The 24,300-nt window shown below is 42.0% G+C and overlaps 1 protein-coding gene across 10 annotated transcripts in view; it reads left to right on the top strand.

Annotated features, from left to right (window-relative positions):
• The first annotated feature begins 1,374 nt into the window (after positions 1–1,374).
• Positions 1,375–24,300, top strand: part of ZMYM5 (zinc finger MYM-type containing 5) — a 69,994-nt gene continuing 47,068 nt past the window's right edge. For 4 of the 10 annotated variants that reach the window (XM_032838300.1, XM_032838301.1, XM_032838294.1 and 1 more), the window contains exons 1-5: positions 1,574–1,662; positions 2,459–2,525; positions 8,464–8,959; positions 9,201–9,294; positions 23,984–24,269. In XM_032838300.1, the coding sequence (XP_032694191.1) occupies positions 8,474–8,959; positions 9,201–9,294; positions 23,984–24,269 (866 nt within the window). In that variant the 5' untranslated portion in view covers positions 1,574–1,662; positions 2,459–2,525; positions 8,464–8,473. Of the gene's footprint in view, positions 1,460–1,573; positions 1,663–1,824; positions 2,027–2,385; positions 2,526–8,463; positions 8,960–9,200; positions 9,302–23,983; positions 24,270–24,300 lie in introns of those variants that run through there. The other 6 variants (XM_032838296.1, XM_032838297.1, XM_032838303.1 and 3 more) reach the window with 6 other exon arrangements.

Below are 24,300 nucleotides of genomic sequence, written 5' to 3'. Positions count from 1 at the left end.
GCGTCGCAACACTCCGCACCTTCGCTCGCTCCCCGCAATCGGGCGGGCCCTGGTTGGGCGAAGCGATTGAGCTTTACTGTGGAGTGGAGTCTCCATCAACCGTTGAGGACCAGGAGGTGGTGGAAGGCAGTGGAGAGGCTGGGTAGAGGCTGGGGGAGGGCAACCGAAAGAGGCTGCGGGGGAGGACGACGGCAGCGCCGAAGGACACACGGAGGGGAGGCTCCAGCCCCTCCAACAGGCGGGAGCCCAGCTCCAGGGGAACCAGCAGCTTCCTCCATCTTGGTTGATGGAGGCGGGGAGCGGCGTCTGGGTCTCTCCACCGTGGCACCCGTCCCCCAGGGGCCCCTCAGGCGCAGACGCTGGAATCAAGGGCTATCCCCTCGGCCGAATGGCGGAGCCCAGTTGGGGCTTCGCGGGGCCAAGTTTCCCAGTCCCACGGGGTTTGGTTTTGAATTGGTCCCAAGTTCCCACAGCAGTCCCGACAAAATGGAGGACGTCGTTTCCTCCTGCAGCCATGACGGGAGGTGGGGGGACAATTCCCCACGGGGGTGAGGCGAGGGTGGAAGTGTTCCCACTCCCCTCAGCACATTCGGGAACTCACTTCACGCGCTTCCTCGACCTCCCACTTTGCCTCGCTCCAGCCCCTTGCCGGGCTCGCCCCTCACGGGGGGCTTCAGGCACTGGACAGGGAGGGCGTTGGGGACATCGAGGCCGCATCGCTCCTCGGGCAGGGTCGTTGGGAGCGGCTCCAGGGGCCTGGGCGCCCAGGCCCGAGCTAGGGCAGGCGGCCACGGCCTCCGTCCCTCGGGCTGTGCGGGGCCCTGGAGAGCACCCTGAGTCCCCAGGTACCGAGCCGGAGACGGCGCAGCTGGCAGCCAAACTCGGGCTGCCTGACCCTGACGGACCTGGGGGTGGGGGCGGTCTGGGAGGCGGGGGTAAGGAGGGGAGGGGACGCGGCCGAGGGCCGAGCGCGGGCGGAAGGGGTAGATCAACGGCAACGCCGGGGGGTGTGGTCTGTCCCTGATGGACGGACCTCCGGACCACCCCCTCGAGGGGGATTTCCTGAAAGAAGGCAGACGTAGCAATGGACGTCCCCGAGGCTCCCCGGACCGCCCTTCCAGCCAACCAATGAGGGCGCGGGGGGCGGGGTTTTCCCGGGCTCGGCTGCGCCGCCGCCGCCTCCGCCGCCGCCGCCTCCGCCGCCGCCTCCGCCGCCGCCTCCGCCGCCGCCTCCGCCGCCGCCGCCGCCTCCGCCGCCGCCGCCGCCGCCGCCGCCGCCTCCGCCGCCGCCTCCGCCGCCGCCTCCGCCTTCCTCCTCACCAGCGCTAAACCCCGGACTGGACAAAGCGGAGTTGTGCGTGTTGCCGAAGGGGCGGGCGGGCCGCGGGAGGGGAGGTTCGTTCCGCGGAGCCGCAGCCAGAACCGGGTGAGGCTTATCCCCGCTGTCTTTCCAGTTCAGGTCCGATGATAGTGGGGGTGGCCGGGAGCAGCGCAGCCTCGGGATGGGGAGGCGGAGATGGGTGAGGGCAACCTCCGGAGCCTGCCACCGACCTGGGGTTGTGTCGGGGCCTCGGGGGCTGCTCCGGGCTCCGCTCATGTCTCAGGCGTCTTCGCGTGCGGCCCGAAGGGCTGCGAGAGTGAGGGCGAGGCCGGGAGGGCTGGGTGAGGCGGACGCCAGAGGCGGGGGTCTCTCGGGGGTTGGGGGCTGCCCGGGTCGGGGCTGTGGGAGGTCGCGGGCTATTTTTCCTTTCTTTCTTGCCGGAGCGGGGGGGAGGTCGCGGCGGCGGCGGTGGTGGAAAGTGGGGGGAGGGGCGCTTCAGTTCGTTCTCCCGCTCTCCGGGCTGCGCTCCCACAGGAGGTCCCGGGATTTCCGGTCGCGGGTGCTGCGTCTTCCCCCACCGGGCGCCCTCCGTCGCTCTTCCCTTTCGTGGCATTTCGTGTCTTCTCTTCGCGTCTAATTCGGGCAAGTTTCTAATGGCGGACAAGCCGGGAAGTCTCAGAGTCATAGCAGCTGCTTGGGACAATTGTAAGAGATAGCAGCCCGGCGGAGACTTGAGCTTTCCCTCATCTCTGAATTGGTGCGGGGAGGGACGGGAATGACGCTGCGTGTGCAAAGTTAGGAGGGAATATAGTTCCCTTTTTGGCGTCAAGGTAACATTTGCCTTCCAACCACCCCGCGTGGCCCTTCTCTAGATCGAGCTTGCTGCCCTCCGCTTTCCGTTTTGTAATTTAAAGAACGGTATGTAGCTTTGTCTAGTCGTTGAGGTCCTTATAGTTTTTATTATTTTTTTTTTTAAACCTCGTCTCTCCCCAGCATTGTGGGGTGGGGGAGGGTGGAGGAGGCACGGATACTCCTTGATTTCTTACTCTCTTCCTCCCTCTGGTAGTTAGGAGTTGGTGCTGCTTCTAAAGTGGCTGGAACTAAATCATTTCTCATCCTTCTCTGCTGTTGTTCTAGGATCAGGAATCACCTTCAGACTTACCTGGTGAAACGTTGCCCGATATTAAAAGAAAACATACTCTTTGTGAGTAATGGCACCCTGATTTTTTACTTTATACACTTAGTGCGGCAGTTATGCGATTTATCTTTGCTATCTTGAAGGCAAAAAGCTAATTGCTTAGGTGGACCCTGTCCTCAGAGCCAAACCTGGGTAATCCCTGGGAAAGCACTGGTAATGCTTGCTGATAAAAACCACTGGCATTTTCTAGAGCTCCAAAACACGACTTAAGTTCGTTTCATTTTTAATACTTTGAATTCAACTTCTTGTTCTTTCACAATGGATAAAACTTTTTTTTTTCTTTCCTCTTGGATTAAAGAAAAATGTACTGAATTTTATGTTGTATTAAGGTTGACAGAGATTATTTTTTGTGTTTATCTTGTGCTTGAAGAGGATTTGTATTTAAGTACCCTAACAGTCTTCCCAGTAAAAGTACATCAGGAAATATATAATGTAGTAGTTACAGTAATGTGGTTCTAAGATTGATCACTGAATTGGTAATGACAGCCTGAAGTTAATGCGTCTTTTCCTTGTACCAGAAAGTAATCTATGTGATGTTTCATTTTGGTACAATAAAATGTCCAATTCTCTGTCAGATATTCAGTTAATGGCTTCTTAACATCAATCCTTGTCTGAATAATGATTTTTTTGGGAGTCTGAATAAAAATTTTATTGGGAATCTGAAGATGGTGAGATTTGGAAAAATAAATCACTATATCTATTACCTGAGATTCAGTACAGTGTTAGATCCTGCCTATTTTGTCCTTTAAAGCTGATCCAACAATTTACAGTTGGTTATTGAAAAGAAACTTGAAATTAGAATAACTCACATTGTAGTATTCCTGCCTTCCCCCTTGGCCTTGTTGCTCCTTACCAAACTTGACATTGCACTTAACTCTATTCTTCACAGTACACTATTTTAGTTAGTTAGACCTAGGACATGTGGCCTCACAATGTAGATTGCTATGCCTAGCTTTTGGGAATGGAAATTGTTTCAGTTAGGTAATTTACTTAGGATCCTTGAAGTGGTGATATTTCACATTCCGTGAAGTTTTGTGAGCTGGTGGGATGTAGGTATGGTTCTAGAGCTATGCTGGGCATTCACAGAGAAAGGCAACTACTGGGGACTAAGATTGGTAAGGCAACAAGTCACTGACTCAGTTATTATCACTTAGAAAAGCCATTTTTCTCAGAGTATTCTGAGGTATTTGCAGCATGATGTAGTACAAAAAACCTAGATTTTAGTACCAGCCAGAATCATGTTCACATTTCTACTATCTTGGGGCGCCTGGCTGGCTCAGTCGGTAGAGCATGCTACTCTTGACCTAGGCATTTTTAATGATCTTTTTACTTATCACCCGTCTAGAGTACTGATAATTTTGTGGTTTTTCATTTTATTTTTGTCTCTGTTGGATTATCTACTTCTATTTCCTTTTTTCTTTCCTTGTAATTGTTATTAGAAGCTTTCATCAGATATTTATTTTTGATTGGTCTACTTGTGATTAAGAATTTGGAAGTACAGAAAGCAGGTTAGAAAAATGTGTGGGGCTTTCAATTTGTGAGCTCTGTAGGATGATTTTTTTTCACCAAGTGGTGGGTCATCTCTTAAGTCAATATCTTCAGGTCTTTTCTTTTTTGCTGGTTCCTAATTCCACAGAGAAGAGTGTTTCTGAGAAAAAAGTTTTCCAGGGAAGAGGTACATGCCTAGAAGATTGTGATCTGGTTGCCAGCTGTATGGGAATCAAGTGGGAGGAGACATTTCACATGCATTGATATTGAACCATTTACCCATGCTTGGTGAACCCCAGACAAAAATGTTATGTTCTATCCAAAGAATAAAAGTCTAGAACTTGTGCCAGGGTAGGAAAAAACTTGTCATCCTCAACCTGGAGGGAAAGACTGGATCTGGGATCTCACAAACTCATTTTAGCTCCCCCTTCCCCTGTTTCAGGGATATCTGGACCTACTGGTTTCTGAGCCTATTGAAAATTCTGCAGCATGAATCAGGATGTTTCTCTCAGCTTTTCCACTCACTCTTAGAGTTGGTTTATGTCAGGCTGAGATCTAACTACTCATCCATTCACTATTAAGGTTGTAAAATTTTGTTGCTTTGTTTCTTTTTGTTGCTTCTTTCTTGTTCTTTCTTTCCTTGGGAGTAGGAACTTTACCTTTGTTTATGGCTGTTAAAAGGAAATGAAGTTAGTTGTATGTGATCATTCTATCAACTTAATCCCTTCAAGCTATTGATTTCTAGATAGTAATTTTATTTCTGATTAAATGGGAATGCTTGTGGCAGATACTAAACAGGAACTAAACATGAAGTTGGCTTTTGAGCTGAGATTATTTTCATGTAAATATATAAATATTTTTATAGTAAGAAAGACCTGTGTGACAGTGTAAGTCTGCAGAGATGCAAAAGGACATGTTTTTAGGACTAATTAGTGATTAACAACAGTTTTTGTAACCTACCTCTTGATTATTTTTTATAGAGCTTACAGTTACAAGTGGCCAAAAAATGAACGTTTAAAACAATCATTTTTTTATGGTGTGATTTTATTTTTTTTTATTTATTTTTTTTTTTTTTTTAGATTTTGTTTTTAACTAATCTGTGCCCAACGTGGGCCTCCGACTCAAAACTCCAAGATCGGGTCGCCTGGGTGGCTCAGTGGGTTAAAGCCTCTGCCTTCGGCTCAGGTCATGATCTCAGGGTCATGGTATCGAGCCCCACGTCGGGCTCTCTGCTCAGCAGGGAGCCTGCTTCCCTCTCTTTCTCTCTCTGCCTGCCTCTCTGCTTACTTGTGATCTCTCTCTCTCTCTGTCAAATAAATAAAATCTTTAAAAAAAAACAAAAAACCAAGGTCAAGTCACATGTTCTAGCAACTGAGCTAGCCAGGTACCTCAATAATTAAATATTTCTAAGTACTTTCCTGTTGGTTTTTAATTTTTGAAGGTTCATAAAGTAAGTTAGTTTACTTTTCTCATCATGTGCTAATCTTGTCATAATCTAAACATTTCTTTTTTTTTTTTTTTTAAGATTTTATTTATTTATTTGACAGACAGAGATCACAAGTAGGCAGAGAGGCAGGCAGAGAGAGAGGAAGGGAAGCAGGATCCCTGCTGAGCAGAGAGCCCGATGCGGGACTCGATCCCAGGACCCTGAGATCATGACCTGAGCCGAAGGCAGCGGCTTAACCCACTGAGCCACCCAGGCGCCCCCATAATCTAAACATTTCTATTTGAGCTAATTTTTTTAACAACAAGTTCTTGGGGTGCCTTGGTGACTCAGTTAGTTGATCTGACTCTTGGTTTGGGCTCAGGTCATGATCTCAGTATCTTGAGATCAAGCTCTCCCCCTCCCTGCCAGTTGGGCTCAGCACTCTGTGGGGAGTCTGCTTGAGATTCTCTCTCCCCTTTCTGCCCCTCAGTGGCACAAATGCATGCATATGTGTGTGCCAGAGCGTGCTCCTTTTCTCTCTCTAAATCTTTTTTTAAAAATCTAACAGATTCTTTTTACTATGTAGATTCTATGTAATTGTATGTGTAAACATAATTGAATATTGAATGGCTAATGAATTATTCACCTAATAAGTATTTAGCCAGAGGGGCACCTGGCTGGCTCAGTGGGTTAAGCCTCTGCCTTCAGCTCGGGTCATGGTCTCAGGGTCCTGGGATCAAGCCCTATATCAGGCTCTCTGCTCAGCAGGGAGCCTGCTTCCCCCTCCCCCTCTGCCTGCCTCTCTGCCTACTTGTGATCTCTCTCTCTCTGTCAAATAAATAAATAAAATCTTAAAAAAAAAAGAATTTAGCCAGAAACTTGCTAATTTTAAAAAACATAATCTCAGGGTGCCAGGGTGACTCCGTCTGTTAACTGCCTTTGGCTTAGGTCATGATCTCAGGTCCTAGGATCAAGTCCTGCTCAGTGGGGAGTCTGCTTCTCCCTCTCCTTCTGCCCTCCCCGCCTTGCTTATGCTCACTCTTTCTCTCAAATAAAGATAAACCTTCTTTTAAAAGTTTTAGAAACTGACACTGAATGTACACTTAAAAATGGTTAAAATGGTAAGTTTAATGTTATATGTATTATGCCACAAATTTTTTTTTCAAGTAGGTTCCACACCCATTGTGGAGCCCAGTATGCGGCTTGAACCCATGACCATGAGGTTAAGACCTGAGCTGTAATCAAGAGTCAGCACTTGGGGTGCCTGGGTGGCTAAGTGGATTAAGCGTCTGCCTTCAGCTCAGGTCATATCTCAGGGTCCTGGGATTGAGCCCCACATCAGGCTCTCTGCTCAGCGGGGAGTCTGCTTTTCTCTCTCACTTTTCACTCTGTGCTCTCTCTTAAACAGATGAGTGAAATATTAAAAAAAAAAAAAAAAAGCAACACTTATCTGACTGAGATACCCAGGTACCCCTATTTTGCCACAGTTTTTTAAAAAGATAAATATATCGGGGCTCCTGGGTGGCTCAGTGGGTTAAAGCCTCTGCCTTCGGCTCAGGTCATGATCCCAGGGTCTTGGGATCCAGCCTTGCATCGGGCTTCCTGCTCAGCAGGAAGCCTGCTCCCCCCGCCTCGCCCTGCCTACTTGTGATCTCTGTCAAATAAGCAAATAAAATCTTACAAAAAAAAATGAATATCTCAACCTTCAGGAAATAAAAACAACTGATGTCACTAAAAGTAAATACAAAAGGGCAAAACAGTATTTATTCAAAGATTTTTATTTGAGAGAGAGAGAACATGTGCAGGGGGAGGGGCAAAGGGAGAGAGATAAGGGTGGGGTAAGAGTAAGGGTGGAGCCTGACTGGGGGCCCAATCCCAGGACCCTAAGATCACTATCCAAGCCAAAGTCAGCCGCTTAACCTACAGAGCCACTCAGGCGTCCCCAAAACAGTCTTATTTATGTCTCTTATTTATTTAATTTATTTTATTTTATTTTTGAAGATTTTATTCATTTATTTGACAGAGAGACACAGTGAGAGAGGTAACACAAGCAGGAGGAGTAAGAGAGAGAAAAGCAGGCTTCCTGCCAAGCAGGGAGCCCAATATGGGGCTCAGTCCCAGGACTCTGGGATCATGACCCAAGCCGAAGGCAGACGCTTAACGACTGAGCCACCCAGGCGCCCCTATATCTTTGTTTTAATGATAACTCTTATCCTTACTCCTTTTTTTTTTTTTTTTTTTAAGATTAATTTATTTGACAGGCAGAAATCACAAATAGGCAGAGAGGCATGCAGAGACAGAGAGATGGGGCAGCGGGCTTCCCACCAAGCAGGGAGTCTGATACCAGGCTCAAGTCCAGGACCCTGGGATCATGACCCGAGCCGAAGGCAGAGGCCTTAACCCACTGAGCCACGCAGGCGCCCCTCTTTCCTGATTTGCTAAGTGGATTAAATTATACCTACATTATGGGGCTGTTTTCAGAATTTTACATAAAACACCCATAACAATGTTTGGCAGTTTCTGGACAAAAACAAGAAAGATTCAGAAAGATTTAATCAAAGTTATGTCGGAAGCAGTGAATTTGAAAATCAGTGACAAAAGATACTAGCGAAATAAGGATTAGACTATATCATAGTTATTTTAGTAGATAAAAGTATAGTAATTATAGCTTGGACCCAGGATTATTGGTATTTGATAGGATTGTTTTGTTACTAATTCAAAGAAAGACTTGTGGGTTTTTTTTTTTTTATTGTAAAGGATAAGTAGGTTAAATAAATAAGTAAATAAATAAGTACTATGAGGAAATTTTTAAAGGAGTACCACAAATTGGATGATTAATTTCCATTAAATTCTGAGGTAAGCATTAAATGGTTAGTGGGAGAGAAAAAAGTAAGTAATAATTTTTTCCCTAAAAGTTAGGTAAAAGTCACGAGAATTTAAAATTTCCTTTGTGTTATTTCATTGTGATAAAGCTCAGTAATCATACTAGTACTTTTTTTTTTTTTTTAAACTATTCTCTGTTTCCTACAGGTTCATTGGCATGGATAAATGTTCAGTGAGAGGATTAGACTTGGATGAACAGACTCCTGTTTTATTAGAGCATAAAGCCATGGCAGCTAGTCTCGTGGATATAAGAAATTCATTTGGTAACCCAGCTAGTCCTTTAGTTAACAGATGTAGAAATTCGTCAGTAGAAGATGATGATGATGATGTCGTATTTATTGAATCTATACAGCCTCCTTCGACTTCTACTCCAGCAATAGCTGATCAAAGAAATTTTATATTTGGTTCATCAAGAAATGAAAGGCTACAAGGAAATTATTCCATAATTCTTCCTTCCTCAAGAGATTTGCCTTCTCAGAAGGGAAATGTAAGTGAGACAATTGTTATCGATGATGAAGAGGACATAGAAACAAGTGGAGGGGAAAAGAAAAATTCTTCCAATTTTGTTGAATGGGGACTTCCTGGAACTAAAAATAGAACCAAAGATTTGGATTTCTCCACTTCCAGTCTTTCAAGAAGTAAGGTAAATGCAGGAATGGGTAATAATGTTATCACTACAGAATCGACTCTGAAATTCCTATTACTAATGTTACAACCTTAGAAACAGGTATAAGCTCTGTGAATGCTGGGCGAGATACGAACTTAATGATTACACATATAAAACATCACTATAAAATACCAACTTGGGAGATGTCGCTAAAGGACTTCAGTCAAGTAATTTTGGTGTTAATATACAAACATACACCCCATCTTTGACTTCACAGACCAAGACTGCAGTAGGACCTTTTAATCCTGGTAGAATGAATGTGGCAGGAGGTGAATTTCAGAATGGAGAATATGCAACTCATCATAGTCCTGGTAAGCAGTAGTGATTTTATTTACCTTCTATATGTGAAATACTTTATTTCTCTTGACTTGCATATTAAGAATAAAATACATATATAAACTTGCAGTTTACTTGGTCCCTGATTTTTCAGAAATTAAGTCTATTTTACCCAATGTGTTATACATCTGAAGTGTTTTAATTGAAAACTTCCATACTTCACTGCCACCACCCTGCTAACTAGTATCTTTATTTTAATGTAAAAATAATAGAATAAAAAAGTGAAATGAAGAAATAGAGAAATATGTAATAATTGAATTTTATTTAATTTGTAATTACATAACTTGAAATTTCAATTTTTGCATGTTTATTTTTTGACTTTTTGTCTCTGATTTTTTATTTTAAATAAGCATTTTATTAGTTGCTTTATTTTAAAAGTTGGTCAACTTGCCCTTAAGTCAGAGCCCTGTATTTTTAAAACTTAGACAGGGTGCTTGGGTGGCTCAGTCAGTAAGTGCCTGCCTTCTGCCTTTGACTCAGGTCAGGGTCGTGGGGTCCTGGGGTCCTGGGATCAAGTCCCAGTTGGGCTTCCTGCTCAGTGGGGAGCCTGCTTCTCCCTCTCCCATGCTCCCTTTTTTTGTTCGCTCTCTTTCTTACTGTGTGTGTCTCTTTCTCTCCCCCTCCCTCTGTCAAATAAATAAATCTTTAAAAAAAGAAAAGAAAAAAAAAAAAAACAACTTACATGGACCAACTTGTTCTGTTAAAATATAAATGAAAGCTGTTTAAAAAATTAGCATATCTTTCTGGTAGCTTTGTAATGATTTAGTGTGGGGGTTTGAGAGTTTTAAAATTTATTTAGGTACTGTGTTTTGGCTGTTCTAGTGCTTTATAAACTGTTGACCAACTTAGAATTTTGGGAAATTTTTTTTTAATAGTTGGGTTTTTTTTTAGATTTTATTTATTTATTTGACAGACAGAGGTCACAAGTAGGCAGAGAGGCAGACAGAGGGAGAGGAGGGGAAGCAGGCTCCCTTCTGAGCGGAGAGCCTGATGGGGGGCTCGATCCCAGGACCCTGGGATCATGACCTGAGCCGAAGGCAGAGGCTTTAACCCAGGCACCCCAGAATTTTGGGAAATTCTAAAAAGTAGCTAAATATCAGAACCTCATTTATTCTTAATGGAATGCTAGAATTTTTTTCTTTCCTTTTTAAAATTAATCTTTTTCTGTAGTTAGGAGAATACTATCTGATTACTACGAACATTTGTAAGAAACATGGTTAGAAATAAGAAAATACTAGCAGGGACTACTGTTAAAATTTTGGTTTCTTTGCTTAAATACAGTTTTTGCCTCTGTGGTTTTAAAAAATAAATTCAGAGCATATTATATACAGTTTTGTGTTCTGTTGGTTTACTTAATCTAAATTTTAATATGTCATGTTAGAAATAGAAGTTTCTGTGGGACGCCTGGGTGGCACAGTTGATTAGGTGTCCCACTCTTGGTTTCTGCTCAGGTCATGATCTTAGGTATATTAGATTGAGCCCCACTACTCACTCAATCCATAATCAGCTCTGAGTCTGCTTGGGATACTCTCTCCCTCTGCCCCTCCCACTCATGCTCACACAGGTACTCTCGCACTCGTGCTCTCTCTCTCTCTCTCTGTCTAAAATAGAAAAGTAGGGGCATCTGGGTGGCTCAGTCAGTTAAGTGGCTGCCTTCTGCTCAGATCATGATCCCACAGTCCTGGATCAAGCCCTTCATCAGGCTTCCTGCTCAGTGGAGAGCCTGCTTCTTCTCCCTCTTTCCCTCTGCCTGCCGCTCTGCCTACTTGGTGCATGCTCTCTCTCTCTCTCTCTCTGTCAAATAAATAAATAAAATCTTCAGAAAAAATTAAAGAAAAAAATAAATCTTTAAAAAACAAGTTTCTGTGTCTATAAAATACTTCTGTCTGAGATACCCATTCCTCTACTTTTTTTTTTTTTTTTGGATTTGTATGGTTTCCTTTTCTTCCCCCCCCCCCCAAGATTTATTCATCTGAAAGAGCATGCGTGACGGGGAGGGGCAGAGGGAGAAGCAGACCCCCTCTGAGCAGGGAGCCTGATGGGGGCTCAATTCCAGGACCTTGAGTTCATGACCTGAGCCAAAGGCAGATGCTTAACCAGCTGAGCCACCTGGGTGTTCCTGTGATGTCCCATTTTTTACTGTTGAAACTGTACACTAAACTATAGTGAAATTATTTTCAAAATTTAGTGAACAGTGGCATTGTTTTACATTTCTGCAAATCTCTTTAAAGTCTGATGTTGTAGAAGACAGCAAGTATATGGTATCTTCTCACTTATATTTCTACATTGAATCTGTGCTATATCTTGTTTTAAGTATAAAACAAAAATCTGCCTCACATAGACATTTGGTTGTAGAGGAGAGCACTGTTCCAGATAATTATGGATAGTTGTGAGGTTTTTTGACACAGCACCAAAACTTGACGAGAGGCAGTTTCTTAAAATTTCTTAACAGTGTGGAATCTGAAACCATCTAGTGAGGTTTTCATACTTTATTACATTAAGGGTCATTGATCTGTGAATGAATTTTTTACCTTTATATGTTTGGTAACATTGTGCTTTAGTCAATTAAAAAATGCATATATTTGGAAAATATTGATGCACTGAACTTATGAATGTTGACCCTTTATTTTAAATGTTGACACTTAAGAAAGCTGTCAATCTGACAGTAGTGGATAGTTTTCAAAGACGCTGTTTCACTTGAAAGCTCAAATTTTCTCAGCAACTAATACTGTCATTTTTCTTGAAGTGAATTTTTCTTGATTTGTTTTCAAGAAAATGTCAATAGCCAGTTTGTCATTCTTTCAAGTAAAAATAGTATTTCATGAAAAAGTAGTTCAGCTTGCAATGTAACTATTTTACAAGCACTTTTCCATTTTTCCTTCAGACAACCATTGTACTTTGGTATGAAACAGAGGTGGTTTATTTATGTTTCCCTGCTTATGCATGTTTCTCTTTCATACAAAATATTAACATATAGTCGAATGCTTAAACTTAGTAAAATTAATAATAATTTTTACTATTTCATCACAGACATCTGTTGTATAAAACATAAGTTTACTGGCTTTTGTGTCCTTAGTTCTTAGGAGAAAGACTAAATCCTTGGAATTTCCCTAGTATTGGGATTGTGTTTTCTATTTATGAGCCCTTTGGATTACACTTGAATTTGGGCTAAGACTTGGGTGAAATGACGGAGGCTGAGGGAGGGTCACCAGAAAGACCAATCATGTGATTATAGAGTGTTGGAGGTTTTAGCCAGCCAACCTCAAGGGAGGAGAGGGATGCTGGAGATTGAGTTCAGTAACATGCAGTTAGGCACCAATAAGAACTGTAGACACCAAAGCTCAATGCAGCCTACTGGTTGGTGTATTCACCAATGTGCCAGGTAGGAAATGCTACCTGATTCCATAGAGAGTAGGCACAGAATCTCTGTCAGGCCTTCTAGACCTTACCCTCCTTTGTCTCTTCATTTGGTTGGTCCTGATTTGAATCCTTAATATTAAAACTGTGATTGTAAGTATAGAGCTCTCCTAAGGCCCTTCGGGTTGGGGAGGGGTCTTGGGAACCTCTCAGATTTATAGCTAGTTGGCCAGAAGTATGGGTGGCATCTGAAGTGACTGGCAGTCTTTTGGGGGATTATGCCTTTAAACCTGTGGGGTCCAATGCTAATTCCAAGTTAGTATCAGAATTGTATTCACCAGTTGGTGTTGCTATAACAACCATAAGTACAGGTGACACTTTTTCTTTTTTGTAGGTGTGTGATAGTGAAGAAATACAATTTGGTTCAACTCCCAGCAGTTTTACCTGTCACCGCTTTTGCACCATTATTGTAAATGCCAACACAGTGAAAAATGCAAAGAATCTTAGTATTATCTTGGAAATAGTTTGGCTTCACAGATCCCTGTTTATTTCTTTTTCTAATACAGTGTTGAATAGAACTGGTAAGAGTATAAAAAGCCTTGCCTTGTTTTTGACCTGGAGTGAGGGAAGAGGAGTATTTGACATTTCATCATATTAGCTCTTATCAAATAGAATTATCTTTTTTATATTTATATAATCATTTAATAGTTATTTGAAGTTGTTTCTAGTCTTTGATTGTAAAGAGGTTTTTCATGAATATTTCTGCAAACCGGCACACTTTTCTTACTGAAAAAAGTTTCTATAGGTGGAATTGCTAGGTGAAAGTGTCAACATGTTAAAAAAAAGACAGTGTCAACGTATTTTTTTAAAGATTTTATGTATTTATTTTAGAGCACGTGTGTGCATGCACATGTGAGGAGGAAGAGGGAAAGGGAGAGGAGAGAATCCTAAGCAGACTCTCACTGAGTGCAGACCCGGACTTGGGGCTTGATCCCATGACCCTAAGATCATGACCTGAGCCAAAACTAAGAGTGAGATGCCCAATTGACTGAGCCTCCCAAACACCCCATGTCAACATATTTTTAAAACTTTTGATGGTCAATGCAAAATTACCCCCCACCAAAAAAACGGTATTACTTTCCTTACAGCATTAATTTTTCCGTATCGTAAGTTTGAGGATAGGACTATTATTTAATGTTTGCTAAACTGGTCCTTGGAAGGTGGTGCCATCTTAATTTAATTTACACATCACTGAAGTTTTAAAAATTTATTTGCAAACTTTTTGTTCATGTTTGTCCTCTATAACTATGTACATCTTTTATTTATTGAATAAGAATTAAATCTGAGCAATCATGTCATAAAAACTTGTGATCTCTGTAACAAAGGGTGTGTTAAACTTAAAAGCAATTGAAAACTTTAAATAGCGTCCGTTGAAAACTGTCCTTCGGAGACGCCTGGGTTGCTCATTCAGTTTTGAGTGTCAGCCTTTGGCTCTGGTCATGATCTCAGGGTCCTGGGATCGAGTCCCCCATCGGGCTCCATGCTCAGTGGTGAGCCTGCTTCTCCCTCTGCCTGCCGCTCTCTTGCTTTCTCTCTGGCAAATAAATAAAATCTTTAAAAAAAAAAAGAAGAAAAACAAAATTGTCCTTTTGGATCTGTTTATTTCTTTTGCTCTTCCACCTATATTTTGTTCCATAATTCTTTCTTAAATTGTAGATGTTTACTTGTGTAAGCATGAATTCCATCTTTTGTACACATAAGCTCTGGACTTAAAACCAGAAACTTTGCCACCTGTTCCTTAATGTTTGCTTTCACCATTTTTCACCTTCTAGAATAAGTTGATGAAGTTGTGTATTTATTGGAAAATGTGTATAAATAAGATGCTTTTCTTTTTTAAAAATTTTGTTTATTTGACAGAGTGTACACAGGGGGAATGGGAGGGATAGGAATAAGGGGGCTCCTGCTGAGCAGAGAGCCCAACATGGGGCTCGATCCCAGAACCCTGGGATTGTGAATCTGAACTGATGGCAGACGCTTAACAGGCTGAGCCACTCAGACACCCCAAAGATGATTTTTAGTGTAAAGCATAGCATGGGGGACACCTGGGTGGCTCAGTCACTTGGGCATCTGACTCGTGAGTTCAAGCCCTGCATTGGGCTCCATGGAGCCTACTTTAAAAATAAATAAATAAATGCGAGTATAGCAATAGATTGATACTATGGAAAAGCATACTGTAGTTAGATGCTATACTATCATTTCACTCAAATTGTGGGCGTAAATGAAACTTAAATGTTATTTAGAAGTAGTTTCAATTATTCTTGCCTTGTCAACTCTTTATCTCACTAATTCAGAAGTGTATTTTACATTTCTGTATTTTCTTATAATGTGAAGTATGAGTGATTTTAAAATGTAACAGAAAAGAAGCACAGAATAGCTCACTTGACATTCATCTAAATGGAGCTGTTCTTGACTAATACATTTAAACTATTTTGTTTGATTCATGGCAACAAATTTCTATTTATGAAGTATGCATGAATTTACAACATTCCTGAGTTCTCTAAAATTCTATTTTGGGGGGCAAAAGTTACAGAAGTATATCCTTTAAATAATAACACTTAGTATGGAATTCTAAAAAGAATGTTTACCAAGTTGTCAGGTGAAAAGTGATGCTGAAGTTCTTTTTGAAGCTTTCTTAAATGTTAAGTCAGCTGTCAAAAGGACAGTCTCTGTCATTGTTGCTGATTTTCTCTAACTTCAATGTAGAGTAGTAAAAGTTGTCTAATTTTAGTATTGGCCCTAGGTTTTGTTTTTGCTTGCTGTTAGCATTAGTAAAACTAAATTCTCCCAGACTTGTAGAAGCAGGTGGCACCAACTTCATTATTATTATTATTTTGTTACTTTGAGTCAGAGTGTCTTACTTTAGTTTCTTTTTTGTGTGTGGGGGGGTTTCTTTTTTATTTAAATTCAGTTAAGTAACATACAGTGTATTATTAGTTTCAGAGGTAGAGTTCAGTGATTCATCAGTTGCATAGAACACCCAGTGCTCATTCCATCAAGTGCCCCCCCCCCCCGTTAATGGCTATCCCCTAGGTACTGCGTCCTCCCACTTACCTCCCTTCCAGCAGCCCACAGTTTGTTTCCTATGATTAAGAGTCTCTTACAGTTTGTCTCCCTCTCTGATTTCATCCTGTTTTATTTTTCCTGGGTTTGTTTCTTTTAGTAATTAGCCTCATGCTGTATGTGTTCTTTGATTGCTTGTTGGAAGTGTTCTTAGCCTACAATCTTTTTATCCATGATACATGCCACAGAATTAGTGTCACTGTGTGGGATGCTTCATTCTGCTGTTATAATTATGCCCACTTTTGCACACAAACTTGAGCACAGGGGCTGAAATTTGAGGGGAAGAGTGTCAGTTTGAGTCCTCGTCAATCTGTGGTGAAGGCGTATTGACTTGGCAGGTGGCAGGCTGTGGCACGCCTACTCAGGCAGGAGGGCAGCTGGACTGTGAATTTAGGACCCACAGGCCGATGGCATCCTGGGTGACAGGGACATGGCTGGTTTTGCTTTTAACTTTTGTTTTTCTGGGAAACTCTACCTCTTCTATTCTAAATGAAAACCTTGCTGGATAGAGTATTTTTGGCTCTAGATTTTTTCCTTTTAGCCTTTGGAATTTATCATGCCACTTTCTTCGGACCTGCAGAGTTTCTGCTGAAAAAGCTGCTGATAGCTGTTTGGGGTTTCTCTTGTATGTCACTGCTTTCCTTTCTCTTGCTGCTTTTAAAATTCTGTCTTTATCACTACTTTTGGCCATCTTTTTTTTTTTTTTTTTAAAGATTTTATTTATTTATTTGACAGACAGAGATCACAAGTAGGCAGAGAGGCAGGCAGAGAGAGAGGGGGAAGCAGGCTCCCTGCTGAGCAGAGAGCCCCATGCGGGGCTCGATCCCAGGACCCTGGGATCATGACCTGAGCCGAAGGCAGAGGCTTTAACCCACTGAGCCACCCAGGCGCCCCACTTTTGGCCATCTTAATTACTTTGTGTCTTGGTGCAGACCTCTTTGGGTTGGTTTTGTTGGGGGCTCTCTCTGCCTCCTGGATCTGGATTTCTCTTTCCTTCCCCAGATTCAGGAAGTTCTTAGCTATTCTTTCTTCAGACAAATCTGCCCCCTTTCCTCGCTCTTCTCCTTCTGGAATCCCTGTCATGCGACTGTTAAGCTTGACGGTGTTGCTGAGTTCCCTGGGTCTATTCTCATTTTGTGTATTTTTTTCCCCCTCTCATCTGCTTAGCTTGATTATTTTCATAACTCTGTCCTCCAGGTGGCTGATCCATTCTTCTACTTCCTCTTGTTTGCTATTTATTCTAGGTGGTCTATTTTTATTTCTGTCCAGTAGCTCTAATTCGTTCTTTGAGGCTGCTGTTTCTTGGTGGAGGGTCTCATGAAGGTTCTGCACTCCTTTCTCAATTCCAGCGATGCTCTTTATGAACGTTATTTTAAATTCAGTATCAGACATGTTTCCTTTTTTTTTTTTTTTTTTTAATTTTTATTTACTTATTTGACAGAGAGAGATCACAAGTAGGCAGAGAGGCAGGCAGAGAAGGGGGGGAACCAGGCTTCCCGCTGAGCAGAGAGCCCGATGTGGGGCTCGATCCCAGGACCCTGGGATCATGACCTGAGCCAAAGGCAGAGGATTAACCCACTGAGCCACTAAGGTGTCCCTCAGACATGTTTCTTATCTCTATTTTGCTTAGGTCTCTTGCTCTGATTGGTTTCTGTTCTTTCATCTGGGACATATTCCTCTATATCCTCATTCTGTCTGTTGGTGTGTCTGTTTCTCTGTGTTAGGAAAGTAAGCGATGTCTCCCACACTTGAAAGTAGTGGCTTTATGACAAAGAGGTCCTGCAGTGCAATGTCCGCTGTTCCCCAGAGCCTGGTACTTCAGGGGTGTCTCCTACGAATGTTGCTCCAGGGGTGTCCTACTGTTGTGGTGGAGCTGTGTTGCCTTTAGTCTTGCCTGCGATGGCTCTCTGCCTGTTGTGGGCACAGTCTGGTCCCCGTGGTGTTAGTGGGCCAGTTGGGGTCCGCCTGCCTTGGGCTTGAGTTGAGTCAGACCAGTTGTCCACCAGAGATGCAGTAGCCCCGACTGCAGGCACTTTCCTTTATTGTCCCCTGAGAAGCTTTTGGTGGTGGGCAGTGCCTGCAGGCAGATTGGCATGTGGTTGTCCTCCACTCTCCCGGGGCAGGACTCTCTCTCAAGTTGTGCTGGCCCTCCTCTGGGATGCTCACAAACTTTGTCAGGCTTGTGGCGGTGCTTTGATGGATCTTGCCAAGAGCAGTAGGAGAGGGTGGATCTGTTTTGCTGTGGCTTCTTGTCTATGTCAGGTGGTAGAAAGTCCATTACTTTAGTTTCTGTGTGCTTTCTACTTCTATAAGTAGAAGGATTTCCAAAACAGGAAAAAAAAATAAGAAAATGAAGGTTTCTGGAGTTGAATTACAAATAAATCTAGGGCTTACAGTTTCAAATTTCATCATACAGAATTATGGCTCTGCATAAAATACACATAAACCTTTGCATTTCATCTTAAGAAATTGGATGATACCCATTAGAATGGACCTTTGAGTCATTTAATCCTTTCATTAACTTCTAGCGTTGACTTTTTCAGCAAAAGTTTTCTACTCATCACAAATCTTTATATAAACGGCAAAAAAAACTCATCACAGAAAATACCTTTATGTAGAAATCGCTCTTGCATCTGTTTTATTTTTATTGCATTATAGTCATTTCTGGCTATTATTCTGATTCTAGGGCATTCTATTTCTGATAATTAAAGACTAGGTAATTCCGGGACGCCTGGGTGGCTCAGTTGGTTGGACGACTGCCTTTAGCTCAGGTCATGATCCTGGAGTTCCAGGATCCAGTCCCGCGTCGGGCTCCCAGCTCCAAGGGGAGTCTGCTTCTCCCTCTGACCTTCTCCTTGCTCATGCTCTCTCTCACTGTCTCTCTCTCAAATAAATAAATTAATTAATAAATTAAAAATCTTATTAAAAAAAAAAGACTAGGTAATTCCAATCCCTCTTGCAGAAAGTTATTGGGGAGGAGGGGTAAAATATGCATCAAAAGCATCACAGGGCATAAATACAGTGGGAAAATTAACGTCCCAAGATCTAAGAGAGAGAGTCCCAGAGAAGTAATCTGTCATTTGAAGCCGCTTTTCTCTTATGGGTGTACAGTTCTAGAAAAAAACACAGAGAAAGGCTGTAAGAACTTTCAACAGATTCACGGGGGTTCACAAAGAGGGATACTGGTAGAAAAAACAAACAGCCCCCCCCCCCCAAAACTACTTCAACCTCTGGCTTGGGTTGCTGACATAATACAGAGCCTCAGCTTTTCATGTAAGCACAATAAAAAGTAATCAGGAACATTAGGAGACAAGACCATATCACAGAAAATGAAAAGGAAAAGACAGTAGAGGTGAACCTACAAGGGATCTAGATAATAGGATTATTAGATAAAGATTTTAAGAAACTGCGTTTTAACTGCAGGTTGGGCATAGCTGAAGAAGAGTATAAGTGAATTGGAAGAAATAAGAAAAAGTCCAGATTGAATCATAGAAAGGTGGAAAACCAGAAAAGAATGTAAGAGGTCTATGATACTGACAAAAAGCCCCATGTGTTTAATGTTCCAGGAGGAGGAGGAGAGAAATGAGACAGAAGAAGTACAATTGAGAATTTTCTAAAATGGCATAAAAACACATTAGCCTACAAATTCAAGAACATTTACAAACCCCATGCAGGATAAATACCTTAAGAAACCATTAAAAGACGTGTACAGAAATCATAGTCAAAATTTGTAACAATCAAATGTCCATCAACAGTAGGATTGATAAATATTTCTAGCCACACAGTGGAATATTACTGCACGTAATATGACTGAACCTTACAAGATGTTGAGTTAAGGGAATCGGCCACAAAGTTGTACATACTGTATGATTTTCAGTGTATGTTAATTTCAAAATAAGAGAAAACTAATCTTTGAAGTTCGAATAGGGATGGCTTACAGGAATAGAAGGAAATTATCGAGAAAAGACAAGGCTTCTGGGATATTGGACTTTTTCTGTTTGTTGATGTGGGTGGTGGTCAGGCATATTCACTGTAAAAAGTTTAATTGAGCCATGTGCCTGGGTGGCTCATCCAACTCTTCATATGGGTTCAGGTTAGGATCTCAGTCGAGATTGAGCCCCGTGTCAGGCTCTGCATTGGGTGTGGAGCCTGCTTCACATTCTCTCTTGCCCTTTCCCCCTTTCTCTCTCTCAAAAAAAAAAAAAAAAAAAACTTTAAAAAATTTAATTGAGCTCCACACATAAAGATTTATAAACCTTTATGTGTACATTATTCTTTAACAGTCAAAAAAAAAAAAAAAAACGCCAAAAGTGGGTTTGGTGTCTCTTTATGTGAGACACCAAAAGAACTTTTCAGATTAGCAGACCAACACTATAGTAGAAATGCTGAAATATTTTTAAGCAGAAGAGTTTAGATGCGAGAACAAATGAGTAACGTCTAAAAGTCAGTAGGGTATATAGTATTTATTAAGCTTTGGATAAATCATGTAACTTCTAGGACTCAATTTTCCTTGTATATAACCAGGATTTGGACTAAGTAACCTACAAGGGCCCTTCTCCTCTTAAAACATTCTTAGGATAGGACATGGAAGAATTTGATTAAAAGGTTAAGTTTAAGCTGGAGATACAAATACCAAAAATAAAATGAAATTTAAAAATTGATGAAATAAGAAAATTTGAAATTTGGAGAAATAAAACAGTTGTGCTATTAACAAAGGAAACATTTGTTTTATTTATGTAGCCACCAAAGCTACTGTGAAAAAGAAATTTCAGAATCTTGGGGTACCTGGCTGGCTTAGTTTGAAGAGCATTTAACTCTTAATCTCAGGGTTGTGAATTCAAACCCCATGTTAGATGTAGATATTTAAAAAATAAAATACTAAAAAAAAATTTCAGGGGGCTCTTGGGTGGCTCAGTTGTTAAGCATCTGCCTTCAACTGAGGTCATGATCCCCGAGTTTAGTGATCAAGCCCTGCATCAGGCTCCCTGCTCAGCGGAAAGCCTGCTTCTCCCCCTCCCACTCCTGCTTGTGTTCCCTCTCTCTCTGTGTCTTCTATCAAATAAATAAATAAAGTCTTAAAAAATTTTTTTCAGAATCTAATTATTGTCCTAAGCAGCTGTCTCAAATTCCATAATTATATATATATGTATAAATATGCTACCTTTATGGATATGTCCACAAAATTTAAAAGCCCAGTATTCTTTGCTCAGAGTTTTTTTTCTCCCGTATTTTTAAAAGATTTGTTTGTTTTTATATTTTTAATATATTTTTAAAGATTATTTATTTATTTGACAGAGAGAGAGCATAACAGGGGGGAGTGACAGGCATAAGGAGAGGGAGAAGCAGGCTTTCTGTTGAGTGGGGAACCCTCTGTGGGGCTTGATCCCAGGACCCTGGGATCATGACCTGAGCTGAAGGCAGCCGCTTAACTGATGAGCCACCCAGGAGCACCTATTTATTTATTTTTAGAGAGAGAGGATGAGCACATGGGGGGAGGGGCAGAGAGATTTTTTTTTTTTTCCCTTTAAGATTTTATTTATTTGAGAGAGAGAAGGGGACAGAAAGAGAGCAAGAGTAGGGGGAGGGGCAGAGGGAGAAGCAGACTCCCTGCTGAGAAGGATCATGACCTGAGCCAGGGCAGCTAGTTAACCATCTGAGTCACCCAGGTACCCCTAATTCTCCCATTTTAATGCTAATGACAAATCTTGTAATTGTTGCTATTTTTTATTCGTTATTTATTCAATCTAGTGTGGCATCTGGATGATATATAAAAAAGTAGTCTCAGAGTGCAACCTATGTTCTATAGATGAATCTGTAATTTTCTTTTCTTTTCTTTTTGTTTTTTTTTTTTTTAAGATTTTATTTATTTATTTGACAGAGATCACAAGTAGGCAGAGAGGCAGGCAGAGAGAGAGGAGGAAGCAGGGTCCCTGCTGAGCAGAGAGCCCGATGTGGGGCTCGATCCCAGAACCCTGGGATCGTGACCTGAGCCGAAGGCAGAGGCTTTAACCCACTGAGCCACCCAGGCACCCTGTAACTTTATTTTCTTTAGAGTGGTTCAGAAGTAGGAAAATTTATCAGTAATGAAACTTAGCCCTAGGTGATTAAAAAACCTTTATTATGCTACATTCCATATTTGCCAGCTTGTCATTCTGTAGAAAGAAAGAATTGTATTTGTTATCTGTTTTATTTTTGCTTGTAAGATGGTGGTATCTTGGGCGCCTGGGTGGCTCATTCGGTTAAGCATCTGCCTTTGGGGGGCGCCTGGGTGGCTCAGTGGATTAAAGCCTCTGCCTTCGGCTCAGGTCATGATCCCAGGGTTGTGGGATGGAGCCCTAATCAGGCTCTCTGCTTAGCGGGGGTCCTGCTTCCTCCTTTCTCTCTGCCTGGCTCTCGGCCTACTTGTGATCTCTGTCAAATAAATATAAGTAAAATCTTTAAAAAAAAAAAAAATCTGCCTTTGGCTCAGGTCATGATCCCAGGGTCCTGAGATCAAGTCCTGCATCAGGCTCCCTGCTCAGCGGGGAGTCTGCTTCTCCCTCTGTCCCCCCACTATCCCCTCCACCACTGGTTCATGCACGCACTCTCTCTCTTGTCTCTCTCTTGTAAAAATAAATCTTTTTAAAAAGATAAAGGTATCTTGAAATAGGACAAAAAATTAGAAGCAGTAGGTAGGAATTTAGGAATGAAGATATAGTTCTCAGTATTAATACTGTGAGAGGCCTTTGGGGGCAATAGATCTCTCACTAATGACAAAAGTTCTTTTTTTTTAAGATTTATTTTTTATTTTAGAGAGAGAGTGCCTGATGGAGGGTGGGTGGGGGGCTGGAGGAGAGGAAGAGGCTGAGAACTTCCAAGCAAAGTCCTGGCAGAGCTCAGAGCCTGACCTGGGGCTAGATCCTACCATGAGATCACGACCTGAGCTGAAATCAAGAGTTGGATGCTCAACCAACTGAACCACCGAGGCCCTCCTACAAAAACTGTTTTTGAGGATAGTGATAGAATAATTCAGTACTCTGGGGCCTCAAAGCTTCACCATCATGCAGGAGTTAGAAATGGAGAACTTTACACCCCTCCCTAGACCTGTTGATTTTGAATGAATGGATTTATATTTATATAGATGTGTGTATGAATGTACATGTATATACGTGTGTGTATAAATGCATATTATATATACAATTTTATTTCTGAGTAATCTCTACATCCATCATGGGGCTCAAGTTCACAAACCCGAGATCAAAAGTCACTTGCTCTACCAACTGAGACAGTCAGGCAACCCTAGAATCTCTGTTTAAAAAAGATTCCCGAGTGATCTCATGCATGTTAAAGTTTGAGAAACACTGTTACCTTTACATAATACTGTACCATTTTGAAGCTAAGAATAATATATGATGGAGGAGTCCCTGTCGTGAAGTTAGGAAAACTGAGTCTTCCCATATTAACCTATCACCTGTATTAATGATTATGGAATAATATTTAGAAGGCTGAGAAGGAATTGTAGAAATAGTTGCTTTAAAAAGTGTTTGGGGTGGGGAGTGCCTAGATGGCTTAGTTGGTTAAACATGTGCCTTCAGCTTAGGTAATGATCCTGTGGTCCTGGAATTGAGCCCTGCATCACGCTCCCTGCTCATCAGGAAGCCTGCTTTTCCCTCTCCCACTCCCCCTGCCTGTGTTCCCTCTCCTGCTGTGTCTCTCTCTGTTAAATAAATAAAATATTAAAAAAAAAAAAAAAAGATGTATTTTGAACTTGGGGTCTCTGACTTAAGTGATGATTACCACATTACTTGATTCAAGAGTCAACACATACTACATTTTCACAATAGAGTATTGTTTACTGTGAATACAAAGTAGAGGGGTACCTCCGTGGCTCAGTAAAGCATCCAACTCTTGATTTTGGCTCAGGTCATGATGTCATGATCATGAGATCGAGTGTCCCACATCCGTCCCCACCCCCATCAGGCTCCTCGCTGGGCTTGGAGCCTGCTTAAGATCCTCCCTCACCAAAAAAAAACCAAAGTGAAGCATTCCCCTGGGATTGTGCGCAACAGTGCTGCCTGGCTTTAACCACTTGTTTATAGGGCTTTGTCATTATTCTGTTAAACTTATGCAAAATGAAAATTTAACATATTTTTCTGATGTGAATTTTGACTTGTTTCATGACTTTTTCTTGTGTGTTTTGTTTTTAAGAGTCTTGGATCTCCCAGTCAGCATCATTTCCCCGTAATCAGAAACAGCCAGGTGTGGATTCTTTAGCACCAGTGGCCTCCCTTCCTAAACAGATTTTCCAGTCTTCAGTCCAACAGCAACTTACAAAACCAGCTAAAATCACTTGTGCACACTGCAGAAAACCTTTACAGAAGGGACAGACAGCTTACCAACGAAAAGGATCAGTTCACCTCTTTTGTTCTACCACCTGCCTTTCTTCTTTCTCTCATAAGCGCACTCCAAAGAAACGCAATGTTATAAGTAAAAAGTAAGCTGTACTTTTCAACATGGCTTCATAT

This window comes from Lontra canadensis, unplaced genomic scaffold, assembly GCF_010015895.1.
Source record: "Lontra canadensis isolate GAN:19392208 unplaced genomic scaffold, GSC_riverotter_1.0 scaffold103, whole genome shotgun sequence".
In the NCBI taxonomy this organism is placed as follows: Eukaryota; Metazoa; Chordata; class Mammalia; order Carnivora; family Mustelidae; genus Lontra; species Lontra canadensis.
The sequence above is the reverse complement of the archived record's forward strand: the minus strand, read 5'-3'. Positions and strand labels throughout refer to the sequence as shown.